General features: G+C 46.2%; 1 protein-coding gene across 2 annotated transcripts in view; it reads left to right on the forward strand.

Annotated features, from left to right (window-relative positions):
* Fcp1 (RNA polymerase II subunit A C-terminal domain phosphatase Fcp1) overlaps nucleotides 1–23854 on the forward strand; it is a 67545-nt gene extending 43691 nt beyond the window's left edge. For both annotated transcript variants that reach the window (XM_065425274.2, XM_065425275.1), the window contains exons 10-11: nucleotides 6946–7130; nucleotides 23248–23854. In XM_065425274.2, coding sequence (XP_065281346.1) covers nucleotides 6946–7130; nucleotides 23248–23746 — 684 coding nt within the window. In that variant the 3' untranslated portion in view covers nucleotides 23747–23854. The remainder of the gene's footprint in view (nucleotides 1–6945; nucleotides 7131–23247) is intronic.
* The last annotated feature ends 2220 nt before the right edge of the window (nucleotides 23855–26074 follow it).

The following is a 26074-nucleotide window of genomic DNA, read 5'->3' on the forward strand; positions in this document are numbered from 1 at the left end:
GCTCCGATGCCATGTCGAGGATGTCAAGTGGTGAGATGTCATGTCTGTCGGTAGAAGTGCTGCTGTCTGAAGTAACAGGGGAGCGCGAGAGGGCATCGGCGTCGGCGTGTTTGCATCCAGAGCGGTAGACGACTCGGATATCGTATTCCTGGATTCGGAGGGCCCACCGAGCGAGGCGGCCCGACGGGTCTTTTAGATTGGACAACCAGCAAAGAGCGTGATGATCCGTCACAACGTCAAAGCGTCGACCGTAGAGATACGGACGAAATTTTTGAAGAGCCCATACGATAGCCAGGCACTCTTTTTCTGTTACTGAGTAATTGGCCTCAGGTTTCGTGAGGGCACGACTGGCGTAGGCGACGACGTATTCGGCATTAGTGTTTTTGCGTTGTGCGAGCACGGCACCAAGGCCGACACCACTGGCGTCAGTGTGAAGTTCTGTAGGTGCGCTGGGATCAAAATGGCGCAAGATTGGCGGAGACGTGAGTAGGTGACGAAGAGTCGTAAACGCATCATCAGAGGCTTCCGACCAAGCAGAAAGTTCATTGTCGCCTTGGAGAAGTTGGTTTAGTGGTGCGATCACAGTAGCGAAATTGCGAGCGAAACGTCGAAAATAAGAGCATAGGCCAATGAAGCTGCGTAGTGCTTTCAAGTTAGTGGGCTTTGGAAATTCGGATACAGCGCGAAGTTTAGCAGGATCAGGAAGAATGCCTTCTTTGGAGACAACGTGGCCTAATATGGTCAGTTTTCGAGCTGCAAATCGGCACTTTTTTAAGTTAAGCTGGAGACCAGCATTCCGGAGACAGGTCAAAACTTGATGTAAACGCCGAAGATGGGTAGGAAAATCAGGAGAAAAGACGACAACATCGTCGAGGTAGCAGAGGCAAGTATGCCACTTCAGGCCGCGTAGGATGCTGTCCATCATGCGTTCGAAGGTGGCGGGCGCATTGCACAGACCGAACGGCATCACAGTGAATTCATATAAGCCGTCAGGTGTTACAAACGCGGTTTTCGAACAGTCAGCGTCAGCCATGGGCACCTGCCAGTAGCCAGAGCAGAGATCTAGGGAGGAAAAAAACTCCGCTCCTTGCAAACAGTCAAGGGCGTCGTCAATACGTGGCAACGGGTATACATCCTTTCGGGTAATCTTATTAAGCCTTCGATAATCGACGCAAAATCGTATGGAGCCGTCTTTCTTTTTAACTAGGACGACTGGTGATGCCCAAGGACTACTAGAAGGCTGGATGACACCGCGATTGAGCATATCGTTCACCTGGTCATTGATAACGCGCCTTTCAGTCGCCGATACTCGGTAGGGACGCTGTCGAATTGGTGCATGGCTCCCAGTGTCGATAGTGTGCGAAACAGTCGTGGTGCGGCCGAGTGATGTTGCTTGGCAGTCAAAAGACGAAGAGAAGCCTAGGAGCAAGCGAAGAAGTTCGTCGCGCTGCTGCGTCGTAAGGTCACTGGCAATAGCTGGCGTAAAAGAACGCGGCAGTGACTGAGGAGGTGATGCCTCGAGAGCAGCAAGATAAGTGGAGTCGTCCAACGTGTCAAAAATTGAAGGTGAGGTCAGTGGCTCCGCTCTGCCAAGGCTTTCACGGCGGCGTAGAATAATTGGTTCAGCCGATGGGTTGGAGACGCACATGAGAGAGGCACCAGCTTTGAACTCGAGGAAGGCGAATGGCAGTGGTAGTGAACGGCGGCGAACTAAGAGTTCAGACGGAGCGAAGAGTACTGTGCCGTCATCTACAGATTCGCAAGAGATACTGACAAGAGTGGAAGACCAGGCAAGTATAACGGTGTCATCTGAAACAGCGATTTTGCGACAATGGTCCTTATGGTCAGTGATAATATCGTGCGAAAACTGAAAGAGCTCGATTTCAGCGCGGGCGCAGTCAATGATCGCATGATGTGTGGAGAGAAAGTCCCAACCTAATATGACGTCGTGTGAACATGATGGCAACACGATGAATTCTATGATATAGAGGACCTCCTGAATTACGACACGAGCAGTGCAGGCGCCGGATGGCTCGATGTGCTGCGCATTGGCAGTTCGAAGAGACAGTCCAGAAAGCGGCGTCGTCACTTTTCCGATCTTGCGGCAAATACGGGCATCTATCGCTGAAAGTGCAGCGCCGGTGTCGACAAGTGCTAGCGTCAATGTTCCTTCGATTGCGACTTCAATAACATTCTTCGGAGAAGTGTGAGGCCTTATAGATTTCGCTGGCACCGCAGTTCTCGCCTCCTGAACTGCGATATTTAGTTTTCCTGGCGCAAAGGGCTCCGCCGCCGGTGCATGGGAGAAAGCGAGCGGCGGCGAGGAGAAGGTGAACGGCGAGCGGCGGAGAATGCGGTGTCGATGGCAGAAGGAGATTCAAAGGCGTCCGAATAGTTACGGCGTTGTTGGAAACGTGGGGCATACGGACGCACATTGTTCGGGACGTTCGGTGTAAGCAGGCGACAGTGACGTGCAACGTGTCCAGCACGGCCACAATAAAAACAAATCGGACGGTTGTCTTCCGTGCACCAATGGTCTTGTGGTCGTGCATAGTTCACCAGTGGACGGACTGGAGGGGATACGGGTGGGCGCAAAGGTGGGCGAAGGGGGCCATAGGTCTGTGGCGCAGGCCTCATCGCGACTTCGGCGTACGTCAGGGGAGCGGCCGTCAGAGCCTGTTGAAGAGAAGGCGAAATGTGGTCGGCTACCTGCTCCTTGATGATAGATTGGAGAGCGGGCGCCAACGGAGTACTCGGCTGGCCGTGTGCAAATGGAATCAAGGAAAGCTGACGAGCCACCTCTTCACGGACGAACTCCTTGATCTGTAGCAGCAGCGAAGTGTTATCAGGGGCTGCAGCCAAGCTCGACATTGAAGTGGCCTGAGGTGTAGATTGGCGGGTGGCTACGCGTTGTTTGCGCAGTTCGTCAAAGCTTTGACACAGACTGACGAGTTCAGAGACTGTCGAGGGATTTTTCGCCAACAGCATCTGGAAGGCGTCGTCTTCAATGCCTTTTAAGATATGGCGGATCTTCTCGGCATCAGGCATTGCGACGTCAACGCGATTGCAGAGGTCGACAACATCTTCTATATAGCTCGTAAATGTCTCCCCGCACTGTTGCGCACGGCCACGCAAACGTTGCTCGGCACGAAGCTTGCGAACCGCGGCGCGCCCAAATACCTCTGTCACGTTAGTCTTGAAGGCCGTCCACGTCGCCAGATCACGTTCGTGGTTGCGGTGCCACATGCTGGCGACACCGCTCAAGTAAAACGACACATAATTAAGTTTTTGGGTGTCGTCCCAGTGGTTGTGGATGCTCACCCGGTCGTAGTCAGCGAGCCAGTCTTCGACATCATGGTCTTCTGTACCACTGAAGATGGGTGGGTCGCGTTGCCGCAACGGGCCGGGGCAGACCACGGTAGTCACAGGGGCAGCAGGTTGTGGTTGTGGTGGTCCTTCTTCCGGCATTATGAAGACGGGCTGCAGTGTCCGATTACGAAGTTCCAGAATTCTGGTTGTACCCAGCACCTCCACCAATTGTAAAGGGGGTTTATTCGGCTCGTAGAGCAGCAGCGACAAACTCAGCTCCAGCAGGTAGGGCGCAGCCAGCGAACAAACTGGGTACGTGCCACGCGATGGCAACGGGGCTTTTCAGCCTGCCGATCTTCTTCGTCGCAGCTGTTTTCATTTTGTGAACGCTGTCTTCACTTTTTTGTTCGGCTTACATTCGAGGTAAGTTTTTAAAATTCTTTCTGGCTTTGGACATTCGGGGGTCGGCTTAGAATCGGGGCCGGCCTAGATTTGAGTAAATACGATAGCTTCTCCTATGCTTTCCTTCGTTTTGTTATCTGTTGGCTTCATATGGTGGGACTTCATATGGTAGGGACAGACAAAAATTGGGCTCATCGGTTCTGCCTCTTATTTGAAAAATGTGTGTCACTTTAATCTTGACTGAGTAGTATTTGCCTTATTGTCCCACTGTAGCCAGTGAACATCTTCTTCAATAGCAGAGTGGTTATGGCATTCTGCTGCTAAACATGAAGTCACTAGTTCTCCTCCTGGATATGACAGCGGCATTATTGGTGGGTGCAAAATGCAGAAAGGCTCACATACTTTATATATAAGTGCACTAAAGAACTCTAAGCTGTCAAAGTTAATCCAGAATCCTCCACTAAGGTGCTCCGCATTGCACTGGTGTTGCTTTGGGATGTTAACACCTGTGAACGAATGAATCAATAAATTAGTCAATCAGTCAGTACACTGAGAAACAAGTGGGAAAATGATGAGGAAACATAGAAGGAGCCCTAAAAGGGAAAATTATTTAAGCTGTGTTAGTGAATTACCCTTTCAAAAATAGGTCCATGCATGTTACAACGGATCCACATACAACATACTTTCAGATATAACAGACCATTCTTCTCACTTAGTTTGGTTTGCCTATACTATTATTCCTGCAATAAATTCTGCTCTTATCGGACCCGGTTTTAATGAAATATGGGCTACAGTGGAAAACATTTTGTGCATATTTTGTCTAGATGTTGCATATACAACATACCTCACTGCTTCAATCCAAGCGCGCAAATATTTCCGGCCACTTGCAGATATGTATGAAAATTCTTTTTTTTTTTCTCAAGGAATGAACACACTAGTGGGAAGCCTTCTGCAGCTTCGTGCCGCTTGACTCCCCTCTGGAGAGTTTTTGGGATCACCACACTAATGGCTCACTGCCTCCTGCCGCTGTCGGCTCGATGCCAAGCAAGTGCCGAAGGCACAATGGTGCCGGTGGGCATCTGGGCTATCTGGGAATAGTGTAAATGTGAAAAGATACTTTGCAATCTGTGGCATTGCCATGACGCACCAGCCCTGAGGCTTCGGCATGAAACTTGAAAATGAGAACTTCGACTGTAATTTGCTCTTTTAATAATCAAGCTACCACCTCGAAATCAAGGAAGGTAGAGTCCTTCAATAATACCTTATCAACTTAAACTTATTCCATGTTTCAATTTACTGTCCCTTTAACCCTTTGAGAGTAAATTTTTCTTTGCCTAATTCAACGCCCCAGGGTTGATTTTTTTATTGCAGATTTAAAATCATCACAGAGTGACCCATTCTGAAAAAATTTACCGTAATATTTTTGCAGTGGCCATAAAGTAACAAAAAAATATTTTCCGTAGGTAAACATGCACTGTTTACAGGGCAGTCCACTGTTAGCGATACCACGTATATATCAGTTATAGTGATGAGCCGTCTTAAGGGTGTCAACTTATACATTAGGGCTATGCGAAAAAAAAACATATATTACGATACGTTATTCACCGTGTATCGGATATAATGATGAAAATTTTGCCCTCTGGAAGACGTTTTAATGCAGAATTTGCATTCCTAAGTTCCACTTAAACTAATGATGCCGAGACGGGCAGATATGTTTGCCTACGTGCGTCCGTATCTGCTGCCATTAACCGCTCAGCGCGTCCCACCCACGCTACATGATGGCGTGCGGGCCACCAAACTCAATGGTTGTGCACACATTAGAAGAACCTAATGAGTCAGAAACTTGCAGTAATCCTTTGTACCATTGCCAATGAGGGGCAATCAGCTTTCAAGTCTCAAGAAAAGACACACAGGCATGGCAGCATCGTTCGCATACAGACGCATCACTTACCTACTAGTACTAGCACTCACCTGTCAACAGATGTAATCGCACTCCTGTAAGCAATAAACAAGCAAGTCGTTGGCACACTGGCGTAAGCAAGTCGTGGAACTAAAACCAAGAGACTATGGAGTAACAAAAAAAATTTCTTGTATTCATACAAGGTGGCAGCACTTCTTGGGCAGCAGAGTTGTAGAAGTAGCGTGTTTTTCAAACATAGAGATGGCATTGTCGTAAATACAGTTAAACCTCCATATAACGAAGTAGGTAAATCATCAGTTTGCATTGTTATATAAAAAATTCATTGTATTGAAATTCGACCATTTATGCAAATAAGTACGGTTGCCGATGGATTTTTCCTGCACAGAAAGGGGCCGTAGAATTTTCCTAATTATCGGGCAATCGAAAAAGTAAATTTGAAGAGGAAAACAATTCATTTTCATAAATTTGGGAGTCGGCGATGAATGACATGGTTCCATGCCACATCGACGATATGATAATGTCGGCTGTATAAATTAAGCGAAGCCAGCCATGCTTTCGCGTGCACTCTGCCCTTGCGGCTGATAGCGTCGCACGCACTGGGACGACGCTATCATGAGAAGCGCCGGCAGTGAGGAGCAAATGCTTCGTCTGCCTCTCGCTCCAACGGGTCACCAAAGCTTGAGATTACGCAACCCCCAATACTAAACGCGTGGGAGGACAGCTTACATGATGCCACGCATTCTCTACACTCTCACTCTTTGCACACGCCGCAGATTATCTCTAAAACAGGGTGCGCGGCTGCATATGTGCTCAGCCATGTGCAGCCACGGCTGAGAGGTGCGTTTTCAAGCAGCTGCGTGTAATTCAATCATTACACTTTTCTTCTCAATTTTCTTTTTCTGCATTCGCTAAAGTTCTTATTTATTTTCTCGACATTCCTTTGTGGCAGAAGCAAAGTTTCATTATATGGAAATCGAATACAAATTCACTTCGTTATACTGAGGTCCTTAATACATGGTGTTCTATGACAAGAGGTTGTGAAAAGTTAGATACTTCTTTACGTCTAGAATTTTCTTACATTCAAGTTCGTCACGTCCAGCTTTAACTCTATACGGCATCGGCCATTTGGGACTTGTTTGCAGTGCCATATGTTTACGTCTTTGACTCTCAACGGGTCAAGGCGGCGAGCTGATCCAAAAGTAAGACTAGACTGATAGGAAAGGGATGTTTTTACTGAAAGCACATCAAACCGACTAACCTACTTTGGCATGAAATGGCTAAATGTGTTTTTTTTTCTCTCTTTGGTTGCTTAGGAGCCTGTGGCTGAAGTGGCCCTTCTGCATGAAAAACAACTTGACCAGCCGGTGGAAGCCCCCGTGTACGATGCGGTGACTGGGAAGAGGATATGGCGGAGTGGGGAGCGTGCTGCCGCCTCTGGGCCCCAGGCGGCAACTGCTGGGAGTGTGCCAACACTTGCTGCCTCAGAAGAGTGGCCCTGGTGAGTCTAATATTCCCCGACCTCAACAACAGAGTATAGTCCATTTCACGTGGTGTGAATTTGCTTACGATTTCGCACTTTTGAATTCCCAGGTGGGACAGACGGGCTGTTGGCCCCCTAGTGTGTGCAAATTTTCTCTGCCTCTGCGAAAATGCACATGCAGCTAGGACTCGGAACCAATAACTACTGTAAAATTCTGATCAAGCTCCCCCTCCCCCCCCACAGCAAGTTGAAGTTACCGGCAAAGCGCGGGGGAAGGGTGGTGCGCAACCCGGAATGGCACCAAAATTCAAGATGGTGACAACAAAATTTTCTCGCGCAAAAAAAAACAGTCTGCATGCTTTTAAAAGTTTATTAGGAAGATGAACTTTATTAGCCCATAAATGTTACTGCTGTTAGTCACTTTCGAAATGATCGAAAAACTCCTCAGAGTCAGTAGCAAAAAAAGCTCGCAGCACTCCGCTTGAAGTCCACCCCGGTCTTCTGGCGCCACGGCTCAAACATCTGCCAGTGTGGTGATCTGCCCATGCAGGTCACCATCTTCTGAGCCATTGAGTGCGTTTGTAATGATGCACCCCTTGAAGGAGCCTGCCACTCCGGTGCAGCGGCCCACGCCTCGGCAACAAAATCAAGGACCTGCTGCTGCGATGGCTTCTTCAAGTTTTCTTTTGGTGTTCTCTCTTCCTCGCGCTTATATTCCTCCCCCAAACGCCAAAGGGTGGATTTAAACGGCTTGTTCCAATATACGTCAGCCAGCTGCAGGATGCTCATGCACCTCGCAGGCACATAGAGCATGTCGGTATCATGCTCCTCAAAAGCATTTTTCGTCTGGTTCATAATGGCAGCGTTGTACAAAGTGTAGACAGGTCCCGAACAATCTCAAGTTCCAGCGATCGCTACAGATGGCGAAAAATCAACCGTGGTGCATTCCAGCATGGAGCGCACAAGAGAAGCTACTATAATTTGGTCACATACTTTAATTTGTATTTTTTCTGCTAGGGCGCTCAATGAGGCTATTTGATCTATAAATGTACCTAAGCGTGGGAAGTTGTCTTCTTCATGGCCCTTACCAATATACAGTCGAAACCCGTGGTAACGAAATCCCGAGGGAATGAAATTCTCGCCGCAACGAAATATTTTCGGATCCCCGGCAAACAGCCATAGGAGTCAATGCATTTCCTATCTCACGACAACGAAACATTTCTCTATAGCAATCCCTCATCAATGAAATTTTCTGAAATGACAGTCTGCAAATAATCTACTCATGTAACAGTAGTTGTGTCCGGAAACTGCTCAAATGCATTTGTTGTGCACTTAAATTGCATTAACTACCGCCACAGTACACTTGCGTGGCCGCCGCCATCATTGTTTACAATACCACCACCTCTCGTGACAGACGACAGCGATGATGATGATGGTGGTTGTTCGCCCGTCGCAACAGGTTACTGCGCAGTGTCCGGGCCAAAAATGCAATTAGCATTTAAATGATACAAATAAAAAAAGACAAGAACCGTAGGCGATCTCGCAGTGAGCACGTTTTATTTAATCCTTTGTGCCATTACCGCTTGTGCTAAATGCGGAGCGAAACGCCTGCGTGCATGGCAGCCATATCGACATCTACTACACCTGAAGGCTCCGATAACCCGGATGACGCTTTAGTATCAGCGGGCTTTGTGTACCGCCGCACATGGTCGTGTGCTCAGTGCCGTTGGTGCTAGAGTGCGTCAATTGTGTGTCTCTGTGCCAATCAGACCATTTGCTTTGACAGCCTGCTGAGATGCCACTTCCAGCCAAAAAGAGGAAACTTATGACACTGCAGGATAAGGCTGCAATTATTGCCCAAGCTGAAAACGGCAGGAAGAAAATGGATATCGCCGAAAAATTTGGAATTGCGTGCAGTTTGATATCGACAATTCTGAAAAACAAGGCCTCTATTCTTGGCGCGCTCAGAAATGGTGTGAGTGTGAAAAACAAAACGGTGAGCGCTGCGGCTTTTCCAGACGTTGACAAGGCGGTGTTTGCATGGTTTTGTGAACAGCATGCCAATAAAGTGCCGCTGTATGGCAGAGTTCTTCAGCAGAAAGCGCTGGACTTGGCATGCATTCTCGGGCACGCTGATTTTAAGGCTAGCCCTGGCTGGTTAAGCCGTTTCAAAGCCCGCCACGACATAGTGGCCAAAGTCATTTCCGGGGAGGCAGCAGCCGTCGACCCTTTGACAGCGTCGTCGTCGGCTACTGACTAGCGAAGAAGTGTTGGACCAGTACAAGCCCTCGGACATTTACAACACAGATGAGGCAGCCTTATTCTACAAGATGCAGCCATCGAAGACCCTGGACTTAAAAGGCCAGAAATGCCGCGGGGGGAAACACAGCAAGTGGCGTGTAACAATTTTGTTGTGCACCAACATGGACGGCACAGATAAACGGCCACTGCTTGTAATCGGCAGAAGTAAGAAGGCCCGCTGCTCTCAATGGAAATCGTCGGCTGCCCGTACAGTACACCGTGAACCTGAAGGCATGGATGACCCGGGCCATATTTGGCAGCTGGCTCGAGGCCTTCGATACGGACATGCGGAAGGCAGGCAGATCGGTCTGCCTTTTTTGGACAATTGCAGTGCCCATCATGTCGATGACATGGAACTGGGAAACATGCGCTTGGTTTTTTTTCCACCGAACTGCACTTCCGTGCTGCAGCCGCTTGATCGAGGCGTCATTCGTAGCGTCAAGTGCGCCTACAAGAAGAGGCTGATTCAGCGTCTGCTGCTGTACCTCCAGTTGAAGCGTCCCACCGTAATGGACATGTTCATGGCATTTGAGATGATGGCTGCCGCATGGGTTGCGACGCCGCCAGCCATGATAGCTAATTGTTTAAATCATGCTGGCTTCATTGCCACTCGGCAAGCATCATGCGCTGATCCAGTGGCATCGCAAGAAGATTCGCCTGAAGGTGCACTAGTTGACGGTGCTGACGGCGCAGTGCTGCCATCGCTGGCTCATGCATGGGATGAACTTTCTGCCGTGACAGATGGTGTTCCGGATGGCCTCAGCATCGATGAGTTTGTTCGTGTGGATGAAGGTGTTGTCGTCCATGAAGAGATGACTGACGAGGTCATCATAAGTAACGTTTGCCAAGGTGCCGCCGACGCCGACGACCACCATGCACCAAATCAAGAGAGGACTGCGAACCCGCGGGATGTGTTGAATGCCTTCGATGTAATTCGATCATTTTACGGTGAGCATGATGACGACGTGGCAATGGGCCACTTCTTGCAGTGCGAGTCGAGAGCAGTGAAATTGCTGCAAGGCAAGGCTCGGCAAAGTAAGCTGACTGACTTTTGGCAATACATTTTTTTTTTTGCAAGCCAATTCCCTTCCCTGTTTTTTCTGCCTCATTCTTGCCCTAACGAAATTCCCGCAAAAGCGAAATGTTTTGCTTTCCCCGGCGATTTCGTTATTGCGGGTTTCGACTGTATTTGCCTCTTGAAACATTGGCTCCAGGCTGAGGCTTCGCTTGCTCACCTCTGTTACTCAATTTAAATGTTCATCTCCTTGCAACCTCTTTGACTTGTGTGAAAACACAAACCGATATGTCTTTTCAACATGAAACTGTAAATTGCATTTTCCAAGGATCCATGAGCATTAATTGGCCTTACTTATGTGTTTATTTAGTGTCCTTGTTTACTCACACAATATTTGCAGAGGTCCTTGTAAGCACTGTTGTGTCCACAACATTCCTCACTTTCCTACGAGTGCAGTCTATGCTCATTACAACGGACCCGCATACAACAGACTTTCGGATATAACGGATCATATTGCTACGGAACAGTATTTGCAATCACAAAGAGGCAAGCAGGGTGAAGACAACAACGATTACAGGCTAGCGCGAGCTGTTGCCTTTTGTCCAAATGCGACGTATTTCCTTGTAAATATACTTGTACATAGCTTTTCGTCTGCGTCTTCCTACGTAACACTATTTCAGCCTTAGTTTGCTCTACCTATTTTATTAATGCAACGAGGTTTGCTTTTAACGGACCGCACTATAACGGACTATCGGCTGCAGCAGATGAAATTAGTGGCAATTTTCATCAAGATCAGTTGTATAAAACGGACGTTTGCCATGTCGACGCGGGCTGGCAAGTGACTTGCGAGGTTCAGCTGACGAACGCTCCTCAATATCACGCATGCGAGGGAGAAAGGCGAGGCGGAAACGCGCCGTCTTCTTTTGCACGTGAAGAACAGGAAGGGGGGGGGGGGTTATACTCCGGCGGCTGCTGCTTACGGCTCTGCTTATGGTACGGCCGCACGGGTGCCATATCTTGAGAGCTTCTACAGTGTGGATAAAGTGCGTCCAGTGCCGTTAGCTTTGTATGCGCTGTGCTTTGGACATTTAGTTTGCGCTGAAGTGAGAGACAGCACAAAGGGCAATTCGCTCGCTGCTGCTACCACGCTTCCTCACTCCCAACGTTTTGACAACAACTTTCCACGGTCATTGAGCAAGATGTGTTAATGTTTACCTACTCGCGCGTGACACCATGCTTGTTAGTGTAGTTAGTCAGCGAATGTTGCAACCTTATATGGCCGATAAAACTACTATCCTTACTTCACATAGCTGTCTACTAATTTGCTATTGCAATCGGTGCTTCATCTCTTGGGTGTAACTGCAACCTTTTCTTTTTGTTTGTTCTTTACTTTGGTCGATCGTCACTCACTCATTGCAATAACATGAAAAAGATTTGGAAGTAAGCGTTTCAGATATTATGGATTTCAGGTAAAACAGACATTTTTTGTCGGATTATCAGGGTCCGTTGTTATGAGTGTCGGCTGTACTCCACTTGTGTTAAAGTCTTTACTGCCGCACCTGAACACTAAACGTGCAGCAGAACCATCAAGGGCAGACAATGTGTGATGTTGAGTTTAGCATAATGTTTTTTTCCCGCTACACTTTGTGCCTGTCGTCATTGTGTTATGAAAACAATGGGACATTACAGCTACAGCTTATCTTGCTGACAGTGCATCTTTGACGAGCACCTTTCTTTTTTTCTTTTTTTAATATACCTGAAATCGTTGAACACAGACGGTATACTGTGAAACATGTCAAGCAGCACTATGCGCAGTACAAGTACAAGGATAGCCCAGCATAAGTATCGTTGTCTGAAGCTTCGTTTCACTTGCTTTAGCCAAACACGATGAGAAAACTCAATTTCTGCTTTCAGTTTCATTAAATAGGTTATATCTGTGTTTCTCTATGTTGTGAACTCAATGACTGACAACATTAATTCCTCCTGACCTGTATGAAAATTGTGGGCATGTACTGCTTCATTCACCATTGACAATAAACAATGTAAGCTTACTTGTTTGAAGTGTTTCTTTGCCACTTGAGGCCTCTCGGTCACCTCGCGACGTAATAAAGGTATCTGTAGTCATGTTAGAGAGTCGTACACATGAATACTGCCCTGAAAGCAGTAACAAAGCGCCCAAAACCAGCGAGCGAGCAGCACAATGAGCTGTACTAGCTGCTACCATAGTGGCCATATTGCTCACTATGTAATAATGATGATATTAGTATTGATGTTGCTAGCTACATCTCTCGGTCGCATACGTTAGTTCACAACAGCACCGCTACTCTTATTTCCGTTGCACTATGGGAGGTACAATTATTTTTCTTCAAGTTTATGTAGGTGTTCTGTGTTGTAGTCGTTGCACTGTCACAGGGAGTTCGCAACAATCTGAAAGGCACTTGCTGCCTCTGAAAATTTGTCGGGCGTCTTTTGGCCAACCAAAGCCAGAGCCAATGTAGCTTTTGCATTTCATGCATGCCTTCGTCCATGGTGCATCTTGTTGCTGCTGCTTGTGTGTATGATTAGTGGTGTTGGCTAGGTGATAACGCCAAAGAGACGCCTGAGCACATCTTCTACGAGTGCTTGATCTTGGCAGCACTGATTGAGAGAGTGAAAAATATTTTCAAACTGCCGGGAGTGCCATACCTGACTCTCCGGTACATGAACCCACTCCCCAAAGAAGGGATAAACCAGTTTACTCTATTGATAATTGAGTGTAGCTATCAGGTATGGCTGGTGAGATGCAAAGCAACGTTCACTCACAAACAACCGGGACTCCACGAAGTACTGGCAAAAATCAGGAAGGAACTGTGGTTCCACCTGGAGAGGGAGAGACGTCATTTGGGTACACTCCCATTCTCCCAAACTTGGTGCCGACCTATGATAATTTTCTCCCAACGACAAGGAAAGATAGTTGTGGAATTCTGAAGAACTCGATCGCCACTTACGAAGGCGCTGGTAGTGCGCTCAAATGCAGTGCTATGGTGCTGAGAGCCGCTCCCACCAGAATACGGTGGCTTGTTCCCGTTCTGAACATGACCTCCGCCTCGAACCCCAAATCTCCTTCACCCCTGCGGTGTTGGAGACCTTGTTTGAGGCGGTTGTACAGATGATGATGGTCGGCTGAGATCTGAACTCTCACTAGGGGACAGCACTTTTTGAGCTGCCCTCTCTTCCATCTGACAAAGCAAGGTCGTCTGTGTGCAGTGCACTGTGTAAAGCTATAATCCTCGTGTGCTTGATGCCATGGTGCTATCAAAGCCGAAGAACAGGTACAAACAGCACCGAAAACTTTGCTTTCTTCGATTGCCACAGTGCGAGTGATCCTCATCATTTTTAAAAATATCTTGTCCGTTAATTCCACGCTTGCCCCTCCACATCGCCTTTATCGCTGTCCCCTCCCATCGACCGGCTCACATAGTTGAGAAGTTCCCTCACAACGACGCTTATATGTGGAAGTTTCCTGCTGAATCCACACGATAACTGGTATTTTGTCTCGCTCATTTGCACTGTAAGCGGTATGCATATATGTAGAGTTCTAAGGGAAAGTAAATGGGAGTCGGATAAAGCTGCGTTGTAGCTAACTCTGCACTATGTAGGTGGTCACATTGTAAGTGGTGTAAGCTGTAGGAATGTCGATCTCGGATATATCGAATGTGAAGGAGATCATGAAATAGCTCACTATATCGAGAATTCGAAATGTAAAATGTGCGTATGTGAAGCTTTTTCCATGTCTTAGACACTTCCCTGAGAGTGTGAAAAGCCGAAACTTACCAATTTGTTCCTCCAAGGTCTGATCTTATAGGGTGAAATGCAAAAACACCCGTGTACCATGCATTGTGTACACATCAAAGAAACCTAGGTGGTAAAAATTAACGTGGAGCCTCCCACTATGGCATGCCTCATAATGAAATCGTGGTTCTTGCACGCAAAATCCAAAATAAGAAGAAATGAGAGCCTTGTACATACAAAAGTGACTTAAAATGACTTTCTTATTGCCCACGAATGTTGGTTTTCTCGAGCTGCAAAATGGCCTTTGACAGGATGATCGCACTGCTAACCTTAAAAGCCCAAATCACCCAGACATGAGCCTGCAGTGCTCATTGCCCATGTCTATGTGCTTGTTGGTCGTTTTGATTCAAGATAAGGTAGAAATTGATTCACCATGGAAGCACGCTAGCTTGCATGGATATGTGCCTTGCCGACATCAGCGTAGTTGCACTGTGAATCATACATGAACATGCCTGGCTGCATGTCCGTTACGAACACTACTCCATTTAAGCAACCTATCTTCATACATGGGCAATGAGCCAGGCAGACTGTTGTGCTCGGTTTCTGAACCTACCTGATGTTGGAGCCAAACGTACTTGGTTCTCGACCACCCTAAAGAGTCGTGCCTCTCTTCTTGCATGCCGCTCAGTGCTCCGATGCTTCGTGGTCGGTACATCCCTTCATTCTGAGCGTTTCTGCTCTGGCCCCTGTGTCAGTGGCTGCCGACGCTTCACACATACTGTTAGTTTCTAAAGTGGCTTTCAGCTTGCAGAACATTGAGTAACCGTTTCAGCACAAATGAAATGCATTCAGCACAGACCCGCAAACTGCACAGCAATGGGTGTTGTGCACCACTACCGCAATGGTCTTTCCTCAGTGCGGATGTGTCATGCGGTGATTTTGCTAAATTGAAACTGTAATGGTAAAGACTCATCCAAGTGTAGGTTAGGATGAAATCTATTTTGGCCACTTGCGGAATCCTGAAATGCCGTTGCAGGAAAGCCCTTGTCTACAAGACAATTCTGGCAGCACAGCATCTCCAGTTCGGCATCCCATGCCAGGTGCCACTCAGTGAAACTAAGATGAAGTGTCATCCACGCTTTCATGTAGAATAAGTATTGTACCACAAAGCCTTTTGTGTTCTTGAAGCAGAGTGACTATCTGCTCTTCCCAAAAATGAATGACTGCAGTTTGCAGAAGCCATCCGTATTCACAGTGAGCAAAATGAAGAGCACTCTGCCCATTTTTCCTTCATAGCATGTACTGTCCTTCAGATTGAATCTCTTGTTGGGCAGCATCTGCCAAAAGAGTGCCATTTTGAATTCATCAGCATTAAATATTTCCGACAATGCGAGAAAGGATTGGGTGTGCGCATGCCTATGCTGAATAAGGTATAAATGGCTGGTGAATTTCAAATAAACTTCCAGTTGGCAGTCAGCGCTTGTCTGTGGTATTTGTTTCCTTGTGTCCTTGTTTTATTCGCGCTGTTTAACTTCAGTTCTAAAGAGAAAGGATTACATGTCTAAGGAGAAGTGCACTTGCAGATGTGTGGCGTGGCACAGGATTCGATATATTGAATGTGGCGGTGAACAGGAGTTCAATGTACGCCTGGTACATGACTTGTTGTTCAAGAGGATTTTACAACTGTTTGATATAGACAATAATTCTGTGTATCTGAGTTTGATATATCCGGGATTGACTGCAACCGGGAAAACACGTGATTCGAAGTCACTAAGAAATTGTCAGACTCAACTGTAGTTGATATCTACGTAACGCAAAACATTGTAGGTAGTCATTATTGCAGCATGAGACGCTGTCGTGGGCTGTTCCAAAGAGACGCATGTTGTTTTTGTGTCTTCTGCAAGCTTACACTCGCTGTTCGAATTGAGCCTACATCGGCAGCATCATTGATCGGCACATTTTGGTGGAAAGGTTTGACGTGCCCACTCGACGAGAATCGTTGCACCCACGTGCATTGAGTTGGCAGGGCCCAAGCGGCCCGAGTCACACTTTGTTGTTTTGCTATTGTGTAGTGTGTTAAGGTGGTGATGGGAAGCTGAAACGAAATCGAGTTGGTGTGCAACGGCTGTATACATTGCTGCCAGTGCACAATGTGACGCTCTCTTCAAGTTGCCTGCAACAGGGAACAGCTGCGCATTTCACTGATCGCCTACTAAGACATGCAGTATGCTTCGAACGCCACTATGCTACACACGCTGTAAAGCAGCTAGATGAAGATGCTTATCGCAGTGGGGTTGGTGGCGGTAGCAATGAATGTGACGAGTGTCAACCAGCGTGGAGATTGGCTGGTGACAGGAGAGGAGTCTGAGTGCATTCCAGCATTTTCATATGACATAGGTGAGCATCTACTGCTGTTGGCACTGAGAAATCTTACAAAACAGGATCGTATCAACAAGGTCCTACTGTACAAACTGTGACACTGTGCACCATCACCAAATGTTACTGAAACTTGGAAGGATCCACAAATTTTATTTCTTTCTTTGTGTTATTTGCCAACTTGCTTATCAATCTCAGAGCCAGGTGGCATTCATAGAAAACCTTCCTTTTGCCGGTGATTGTTCTTCTGAATCCTTCTTGATTGTCCCGATTTTGAACAATGAGATGGGTTAGATGATCCCATGGCTTCAGAGAACATCACAATTCACATTGGTGCTGTGCCGACAGCACCAATTTGTGTATTTATATTTGAGTGGGTCACCATTACTGCGGGCAATCACAATAGAGCTGGTGGGGATTTGTGACCAGAGCTATCCAGGAATACCTGCTAACATGGTGGCACGCCTAATTTTTCAGTTTCTTAAGTTGCAAATGTACAGGACATTTCGGGGTACAAATCCAATATTTTGATATGCAAGTAATAGATGCAAGATAAAATTTTAATTATTTGAAATATTTGGCATTTTAGAATTAATAGTATAGTACTGCATATTTTTTTATTAGAACAATGAAATTTTTCCTGGGAATTTTTTAAACTTTCACTATTCTAAAAAAGTATTGATCTAAAGTTTTAGTAACGAGTTTTTACTGTATACAGTTGACTTTTGTTACAAAGAAGTGAAAGTTGGGTGAGTGCGACGTGCGACGGAACACGGCGCATTTGCTCTCCGCTTTCTTCGTTGAGCATGCCAGATTGAGCCGCGATTGTCGGGCTTCCCTCGTGTGCTTTCACTCGCACATGGACATTATATGGAACATGATGGCGACGGCAAAAATGTGCTTGGAGCGTTCATGTAATGCCATCGCAATAAAAGGGGTGGGGAATTAGTTCAATATCTAGTCATCATATTTTTCGGGCTCCCTAGGTGCCGTGAAAGTGTGAAAAATCTGGAATTCCGAAAAAACGAATGCATGCTTTCTACTGTCCCCAAGGGCTCAAATCGCCACAGGAACATCTGGAATAACTCTGAAGCTTTGCCATTACAGTTATTAGGCGTATCGGTGCTCTTGCTGTTACAGCAGACGGCGAGTGCACACGTGTATAATAAATGCAAAATGTGTCCCATGACAGTGGCTCCCTTCCAGTTTTAGTATACTTCACCGCAATACATCACCTATGCTTCACCGTGTAACAGTGCTGTATTGCGGCAAAGCTGACTACTAGAAACTGGCATTATGCAGCACTTGACCCGTGTTATGCTTTTCCCGCTTCGAAGCCATCGGCGGGATCACAAAGGCAGGGTTAACACCATTGCTGACAGTGGCGAATTCTTTCAGTGAAAAACGGGGTAGGGAACAGCAGGAAGCTTGGTAGCGAACATCAAAGCAGCTAAGCCTAGCTTTGTCTTGGTATTGGCTGCGGCTGCAAGTGTCATTTTGACATGTGATATAGTCAAAATTGGTGCGATGGTGGCTTCAGTTAATGCCATTCGGAACTGCGGTTACGGCAAAAATTCTAGAAGATCACACGGCAAAAGATCTAGTATCCGAGATTTCAGACGCCCATATACATTGCCTTCATGGGGTACGTGACGGTGCCGCAAAGGCATCCGAATTATTGGACATGTCCAAAAACTTGGTCATGGATTGTGTTGTGTAATTGCATATAGAACTTGGATATAATATGTATCTCGTAAAGAAGCTTCCTTACTTTCTAAATGCATGCAGCATGTGCATACTAGAGCGAAAGATAGTCTCCAATTGTTTTTTGTTTTAAGCATGAAATGCTTTTAGTTCCCATTGTTGGTGACCTCCAAATGACCTTAAGCCAAAAGCCAGAGCCGTTATCTGGGCACTCAAACGGGAATATTTGGGCAAGTTTGTGAGAACAAAATGACATCACCCGGGCAACCAGTATAGAAATAATGCAGTCTCTGGCCCCCAACCCTTTGTACAGGACTGCATTACATAGGCTAATTACTGCCCAAACATGTTACAAAAAATATTGCTTCTAAGTTCTTCATAGTGTTTGTTCACAATATCATGCAAGCTTAATTGCTAGTACGCTGAAGTTTTGTCATACCCAATAGTGAAATTCAAAAGGCAGATACAGGGCACCACACACTTAGTTGTCGTCTTTTGGCACTGAGCGCTGAATGCCAGCAGCCTGTGAGTTTCACAGCACTGGTTTTGCGTCACCTCGAGAGATGGCAGCGCGTTGCATGGCGCCTCCTTCAGGTGCTTCTATCCGCCACAGTGGCTTAGCGGCAATGGTGTTGCGCTGTTGAACACGATGTCGCCGGATCAAGTCCCGGATGTGCCGACTGCATTTTGATGGAGACAAAATGCAAACACGCCCATGTCCCGTGCATTGTGGGTACAGTAAAGATCCCCTGGTGGTCAAAATTAATCCAGAGTCCCCAACTACGGTGTAAAAACCACAGAATTCAGTTCATTCTTCTAGCTGGGCAGTGCACTCTGTCTCCCTGGCGTCTTTTGCTGCTCGTCATGCAGCCTTCAGCCGGTTGTCTTCTTCTAACTGGGCAACATCCATATGGACCAGTGCACAGTATGGCGTGGTGCGGCGTGCTGTTGCAAATATGCACTGCACCCATTTTAAGATTTTGGCTATTATCATCTCCGACCAATCTCCTTTGCTGGTTGCCATTTCATGCTTACATCTACTCTCTAGGGAGAGCCTGCAATATTTTTTTCTTTTTAAAGCATTGTTCAACATACACTTTTCAACTCACAGCCTTCTATTGACACACAGAAGCGGAGAACAGTGTTTAGTCCGTGAAATGCATGGGAACACGTCGAGTCCTCACATTTACTGTCGCTGGCTCGATCCCTAGCAAGACTTGCAACGCCTTCATCAGCAAGCTCTCTAGTAGTCTCAATAAGGACAATAAGTCAGTTGCTGCCATTCCATCACAAATGGCACCTAAAAAACCGGACAGCTCACTCCACAAATCGTCAGTGTAACGTCAAGGAGCCACTTGTAAACTGCCATCTCGTCACCCTGATTTGCAGCTGTGCACACTCATCAGGTGCTGGAAGCAGCAGGCCTCTCGTCTGCATTAGCCATAATGTCGGCCTTGTTCTTTGATATCGTATTTAGGGGTCGTATTCTGTAATGGGTAACGTTGCAACCGGTTTGCACTCACGAATGCCAATCGCCGGAGCTTCGTTGTTGTTATCCCTGGTGGGCGTTACTACAAATTTTGTTGTCACACAGGTTGTCAGCCATCTGAAAAGCGAACTTGTCATCTGCTACGAACAGATCCATGGAAAAGCAGTTCACTTAATGGGCATGCATGGTCGCGAGCATGATATGCAACCGTGGCTGTCTGCTAGTCTAGCGCTGCCCGGTACTACGAGACAGAAGTGCCAATGGCCGGTCCTTCGTTGTGTTGCTGGCGAGTATTGGTGAAATACAACGTGACGAGAGGCATCAGTGAGATGCATTTGACAGGAGCGAAGGAGAGTTCCAAAGACATTTTAGGCTCTCGGAAGACACAGTGCGATCTCGGACCAGAAGAGTTAGTGCTGTTGACATTGCGACAGAAGTGCTGTGTGTGCTGCATTCTTTTTTTTTTGCCCCTGGTTGTTTTCAGCAGTGCGTCTTGAATGAAGAAGCCAGTGCAATGTCGCAACCGTCAGTCAGTCGCATCATTACCGCCATCGCCAGGGCCAATATTGGTTTAGGGAAAATAAAAAGTGTGGGTGAGATTCCCCTCCACGGCGCAGGAGAAAGCTGCAGTCAAGGAACGCTTCCTTGATTGCAGCAAGATTCTCAAAATTGTGGGATGTGTGGCCAGAACTCTAATCGCAATTGTCCGCCCTAAAAAGCTCAGCCCTGGCAAAACGAAATCCTATTAGACTCACAGTCTGCACACAGAGAACCTCTACGATTACTTATCATATGACACACCACCTAGCAGCTATAAAAGAAAACAATGCAAATAAAATTAGAACATCAGTGGCTGTATTTGCTGCTAGCTCAGGTTTATTACTTGAAATTAAATGAGAAAGTGTTCTATATAAACCAATATATTTTTTATCAAAACAACATCCTTCAATTACTATATTGTCCCCAAAATACAAACAAAAATGATGATATTACCTTACGGCAGACTGCTGCTCTTCACTGGTCTCCCTCCTGCTGCCCCATTCAGCTCTTTCTCCGAGTAACGTAACCCTGACATAACAGCCAGAGCCAAGCGATTGCAAAGTGAACCGTTACAGTATACGGCCCCAGCATGCTGCTTGGGATTCTGTATGCTGCAGTATCATTAGACTTGTATGCATTGCATTCAGCTTTCTAGATTATCTTCAGCTTCACAGTCATTGCGTTAAATCAAAGGCAGAGAGCAGAGAAGCATGCCAAAGCAATATAGCCACGCCTCACACGGTCAAACAATTGAGTCAACATCTGATGCAGTCACAACAAAGAATCACATGACAATCTCATTGCAAAAGAAAAAAAGAGGAATCACAAGACAAAGCAGCAAAGCAAGTGATGACAAGCTGTAGTTTCTAGTCACTCCATGTGGTACCCTTCTAGTCACACCACTTGCTTTCCCGGTGTTCATGCAGGAAAGCCACCTTCTATTGGCATGTTATGGAAACGCCAACTTGAAGTGTTTTGTACTATTTTAAGTTCTGTCTCTCAAATATTCTGGCTATTTTTCTTTGATGTAGCCATTGATTTTTTATTCATTGCTGGTAAAGCATTACAGTGTTTAAAAGTTTTCAACATAAAAGATCATTTGATTTACCCGAGTTTAATATAATCGTATTTACCAATTCTAAAACACCCTACTCTAACGAGCACCCAGAATTTGTGGGTTCAAATTAGAAAAAGAATTGTAAATCCAGGCCTAGCACACCAAATTTTATAACAAAAATTAAAATATGGCGTGCCTCTTAATTCCGGCACTCAAATAAGGATAAAACCAGCAAAGTTTACCTTCACAGTATAGAAATTCATTCATGCTTAATGTTCATTGCTGTTTCTCTGAGACAGTACTTTATTGCATTTTACAAACCACAGCATGTCGTCCTTGGCACGTGCCATTGCATGTTTGATATTAGTCTGCATTTATCAAATGACTCTGCAGCAATTGCAAATGGAGTGATGGCTCACGCTTGGACTAATCGCTTTGTTAGTTCACCCTGTCACGTATGTGATTCCCCGTACGAAGAAAACGTGATGCGATTTTGTTGCCGCTAGCATTAGCATGTAAAATAATTTAGCTTTTGAATTAACTTTCGTAATCAAACTGAAAGCAGTGTGTTGTCCTCACCATACTGTGTGAGAACTTGTACTGTCACCATCTTCTGCCGACAATGGCTATCACGCTGGCTCTGGCAGTAAGCTCTTGTGAATTCTGAGAACAGGATTTCAGTTTTCTATCCGATTGCACCATACAGGCTCTTTCCAGACCAATTTCCTAAAAAAGAAAGAAAGGTGCTGTAGGATCTAGCAAATATAGTAACCATTCACTGTGAGCTGCCATTTTTGCCAAAAAATATTCCTAAGATAGGCTGCAAATAAATGTTTTCAGCAGGACATAACATTTCGTCTGTGGATTAACTGTCTCATAGCACCGCCAGCATAGAGTCTGAAGCCATTTGGGTCGCACTTGGGTTCAAGCACAAAATGAACAGTTTTAAAATAATTGGTGAGGGCCAATTGTACGATAGAAAAAATGAAAATACTGACCCACAGAAATTTATCAGTGCCAATCAAGAGTTATGGAAGTCTATGTTATATAATGTGGGCAAATTTCTTTAATAATACAACTGATCCCCAAACATTCATTATATGCAGACATTGTAGTCACTGACTGATAATTTGGACGCCAATAATTCAGACAGGCTCGATTATTCAGACAGCTTTGCAGCATTGCTACTGGCCACTGCTACTGGCCCTGCTACTGCTGCTAGCACCTTACAGCACGCTGTTCAAGTGGCTTAAACTTTGGCTGCGCAAGTGCGTACTAATTTCATCAGTTTCTGCATGCCAAGAAGCAGAACGCTCCCTATAGGACATGTAACAACTTCCAGCATATAACCGAAATTTTCTGTGGTCTGATGAGGGGCCCTTTAATCCCTTCCGGGCTGCTACAGAGTGGGAGAAAGAAACATTTCAGACATATTTACACAAAAAGCACTTCCAGCTATGAGCTATAGTTTTTAGAGTGTTTGAGAGTTTTCCATAGTCTGTGCATTGTGCTGGGGAATCACTGGCAAGTGTCCTGTATCAAATGAAGTTGACCTGGTGCTAGGAAAGTTTTTGTTTGCACTTGTCAAATTAAGCAACCCTGCCTTCGAATTAACACTTATTTTGAGGAAGGTCCTTCTATCTTGGTAATGAAAGTGATCAATAAACACTGGTGTGCTGCCTTTACATTGAAGCCGCCATGGTTCAAAACGTTGCCATGCAATGATCAAGAAGAAAATAAGGGGAATCAAGGTGTTCAGGCTTGATTTTCTTTACGACCGTACAAAGGGCAGACAGACAGGGTAGCCCTGGAAAACGGGAGGAGGGGGAGGTAAGGAACTACTACTTTAACTGAATTGTGTTCTTTATTCTCTTTAATGCAGCGAACCATCGTCAAGCAAAGATGACCACCCGCAACTCGATGAGAAGGCAAACCCGTACCTGAGCATGTCGTCGGAGCAGCTGCTGGAAATGGATCGCGAAGTTGAGGACGAATGCAGCAACGACGATGATGATGACGATGACGACGTAGAGCAGAGCAAAGAAAATGCAGAAAAGACGCAAGACGAAGAGTCGAGCCAAGACTCTTCCGTGCTTGGAGGGGCTACGAGGAATAATTCGGACACCGAATCATCCGCCGAGTCGCTCTCGGGTGGCGAGTGTCCACGTGGATGGAGCAAGCGACGGCGCCGGAAAAGAGGGCGCGAATGTTTGACAGAAGATGAGGCATCGCAGCCACCAAAGTTTCCGAGAAGTGAACTGCCGGAGGACAGTGAACGTTCAAACAGTGAAAAGTCCACAGATGACTGGTCGAATGGGTCAATTGGGTCTGTCGATGAAGAGATGGCTGCAGCTGTGGAAAGGGAATTTCTGGGTCTCTGAGACCTGGTGAAAAAGCAACTGCGTGTATCTTTGTTGACTGCTTGTGATGCGATGATGCTGTAGCTAGTAAAAGTTTGGAAAAACACATGATTTTAAGAGAAACAAAAAGATGTTGTCCAGTTATGCTTGCTTATTTCAAAACCGCAAATCATGATTACATCCGTTTTGTGCTTTAAATGATTAGTGACCCATATATTAAAATGTTTAGAAACTGTACACGCTCCTAGCACTCAAAAGGATGATGCTTAGCAAAGAATTGAGTTGTTAAATAAGATATTTTAAGTTGATACTGAATTGGAGATGACGGCAGGTTATTGTAACACAGAGCCAGCATATGCTGACGTGTAGCGACACAGCGAGTTAAGGTAATTACACATATGAAGCAAACAGACAAGGAGGCCAGGGAAAGCATAAAGGCAATAACTGTTGTTTTATTGTGATAGCAATTACATGGACACTCCAGGCTCATTTTTGCCGTCGTCGCTGTGATGTTCCATATCAAGTCCAAGAGTGATAACATCGTCAGCGCGGACCGTTTGCTGTGTGTGCGAGTGAAAGCGTGCTACGGTGGGCCGACAATGGCACTTCAACCTCGCGTGCGCAAGGGAGAAAAGTGGGGAAGAAGTGCATCGTCTTTCATCACGAGCAAGGCGCCGGGGGGAGGTACGGGTTGAGGTGCTTTCTACTCCGGCTGCTCCTGTGTATGACACGGCTGCGCAGGGCTTATCTTGAAAGTGATTCGCGATGAGTACAGAGTCTGGATTCGCCACGGGCTCATAGCTTTGTGGACGCTATGTTCTGGCTGGTTAGTTCACGTTTGAAGCGAGAGGTGGCCTCTCGCTCGTTGCTTCTGCCGCGCTTCCTCACTCCAGTGTTGACAAAGCGAGTTTCCATGGTTATAGAGTGAGATGTGCTCATAATTGCTTGTGCGAGCATGCATGCTTGTTAATGCAGTTAGTAAGCGAATGTTTACAAATTTATGCGGCTGATAAAACTACTATCCTTACTTCATATAGCTGTCTACTAATTTGCTATCGCATTTGATGCTTCGCCTTTCAAATGAAACGGCGGCTTCTTTCATAAAATTGGAGAAATGATCAGTCAAAGCAAAATATAAAAGGCAAGTTGCTGCAGGTTGAAGCCAAACCCACATGTTACATATTACGTATGTTTGCGGTGCTTTACGTTAGGCTACCACAGTGGCCATCTTCCCATAGACATTCTTGGGTATTTGTGTGCGAGTACAGGTTGGGGCCGCGCTAGCGGGAACACGAGAGCCCGTGGCATCACTCCATGAAGCGCCACCGCTGACGCATCTCGAAGCCTTATGGGGCACGCGCAATCACCGATCTCCACTAGAACAATTTTAGTGGAGGTCAGTGGGCGCAAGCAAAGCGATGGAGGAAGTGCCCGGTGCATCATCTCCTATGGTTCCTCCTCTCTGCCGCGCACATTGGTATCTTGATTGCGTATACTCGCAGCTTTGAGTTATCAATGTTGCGTGCAGGCACACTATTTGGGAGGAACCGTAGGAGACGACGTGCCGGTGCTCCGCCTACCACTTTGATTGCGCTTACGCTGCAAGACTTCATGAAGTGTCATGGTAGTGGTGATGATGATAATTTAATGGCATCCCCTTCGGAACGACAGGGGAAAAATAGTTGCCAAGCCTGCTTCACTTAATCAGGTGTGCAATACATGTCTTTTACCTAGCATTTTTGTATAGATCTCCTTAATCTTTTTTTCCCCTAAATATCTACCTTGTACCGCTACCCATGACTAAGAAATTCAGTCGTATCAATCCCTTCCCTGCTTTTTTTCACCAATGCTCTAAACGTCTCTTGGTTATCTCAACTGCTGACCGGTTGGTGCTTCCATCCACTTTTAATCCCAAGTGCTTCTGGAAGGTGTACCTTACCTACAGTTCTCAGTGGGTGAATATCTTAGCATTCCATTAGGATGTGCTGAGTGGTCTCTGGATTTTTGCTGCAGCATACACATGCCTCATCTATTTCAGAATATCTGCTCCAGTATCATTATTCAAAAGACTAGCGCAATATAGCAGGGACAAAGACAGAGAAGACGACAGGACGAGCGCTAAACATCAACTGGTTTTTTACAGCAAGAGAAGGTACATATATACATTTCGTTGGTGCATGCGCACACAGTGTTAAAATAGTACAAACTCATTCTAATGAAAATGTGGCAGACTGTTCTGTAAGTACGTTTTTTCTTTTCTGGACAAGGCAAGTGAAGCCGTGCTGACACAGTTATCACCCTCCCTGTCTATGTGATATGCCTCACTAATCTCGCGCCCCCACCTTGTGC

The sequence above is a fragment of the Dermacentor albipictus genome, chromosome 8, assembly GCF_038994185.2.
Source record: "Dermacentor albipictus isolate Rhodes 1998 colony chromosome 8, USDA_Dalb.pri_finalv2, whole genome shotgun sequence".
NCBI classification, from domain to species: domain Eukaryota; kingdom Metazoa; phylum Arthropoda; class Arachnida; order Ixodida; family Ixodidae; genus Dermacentor; species Dermacentor albipictus.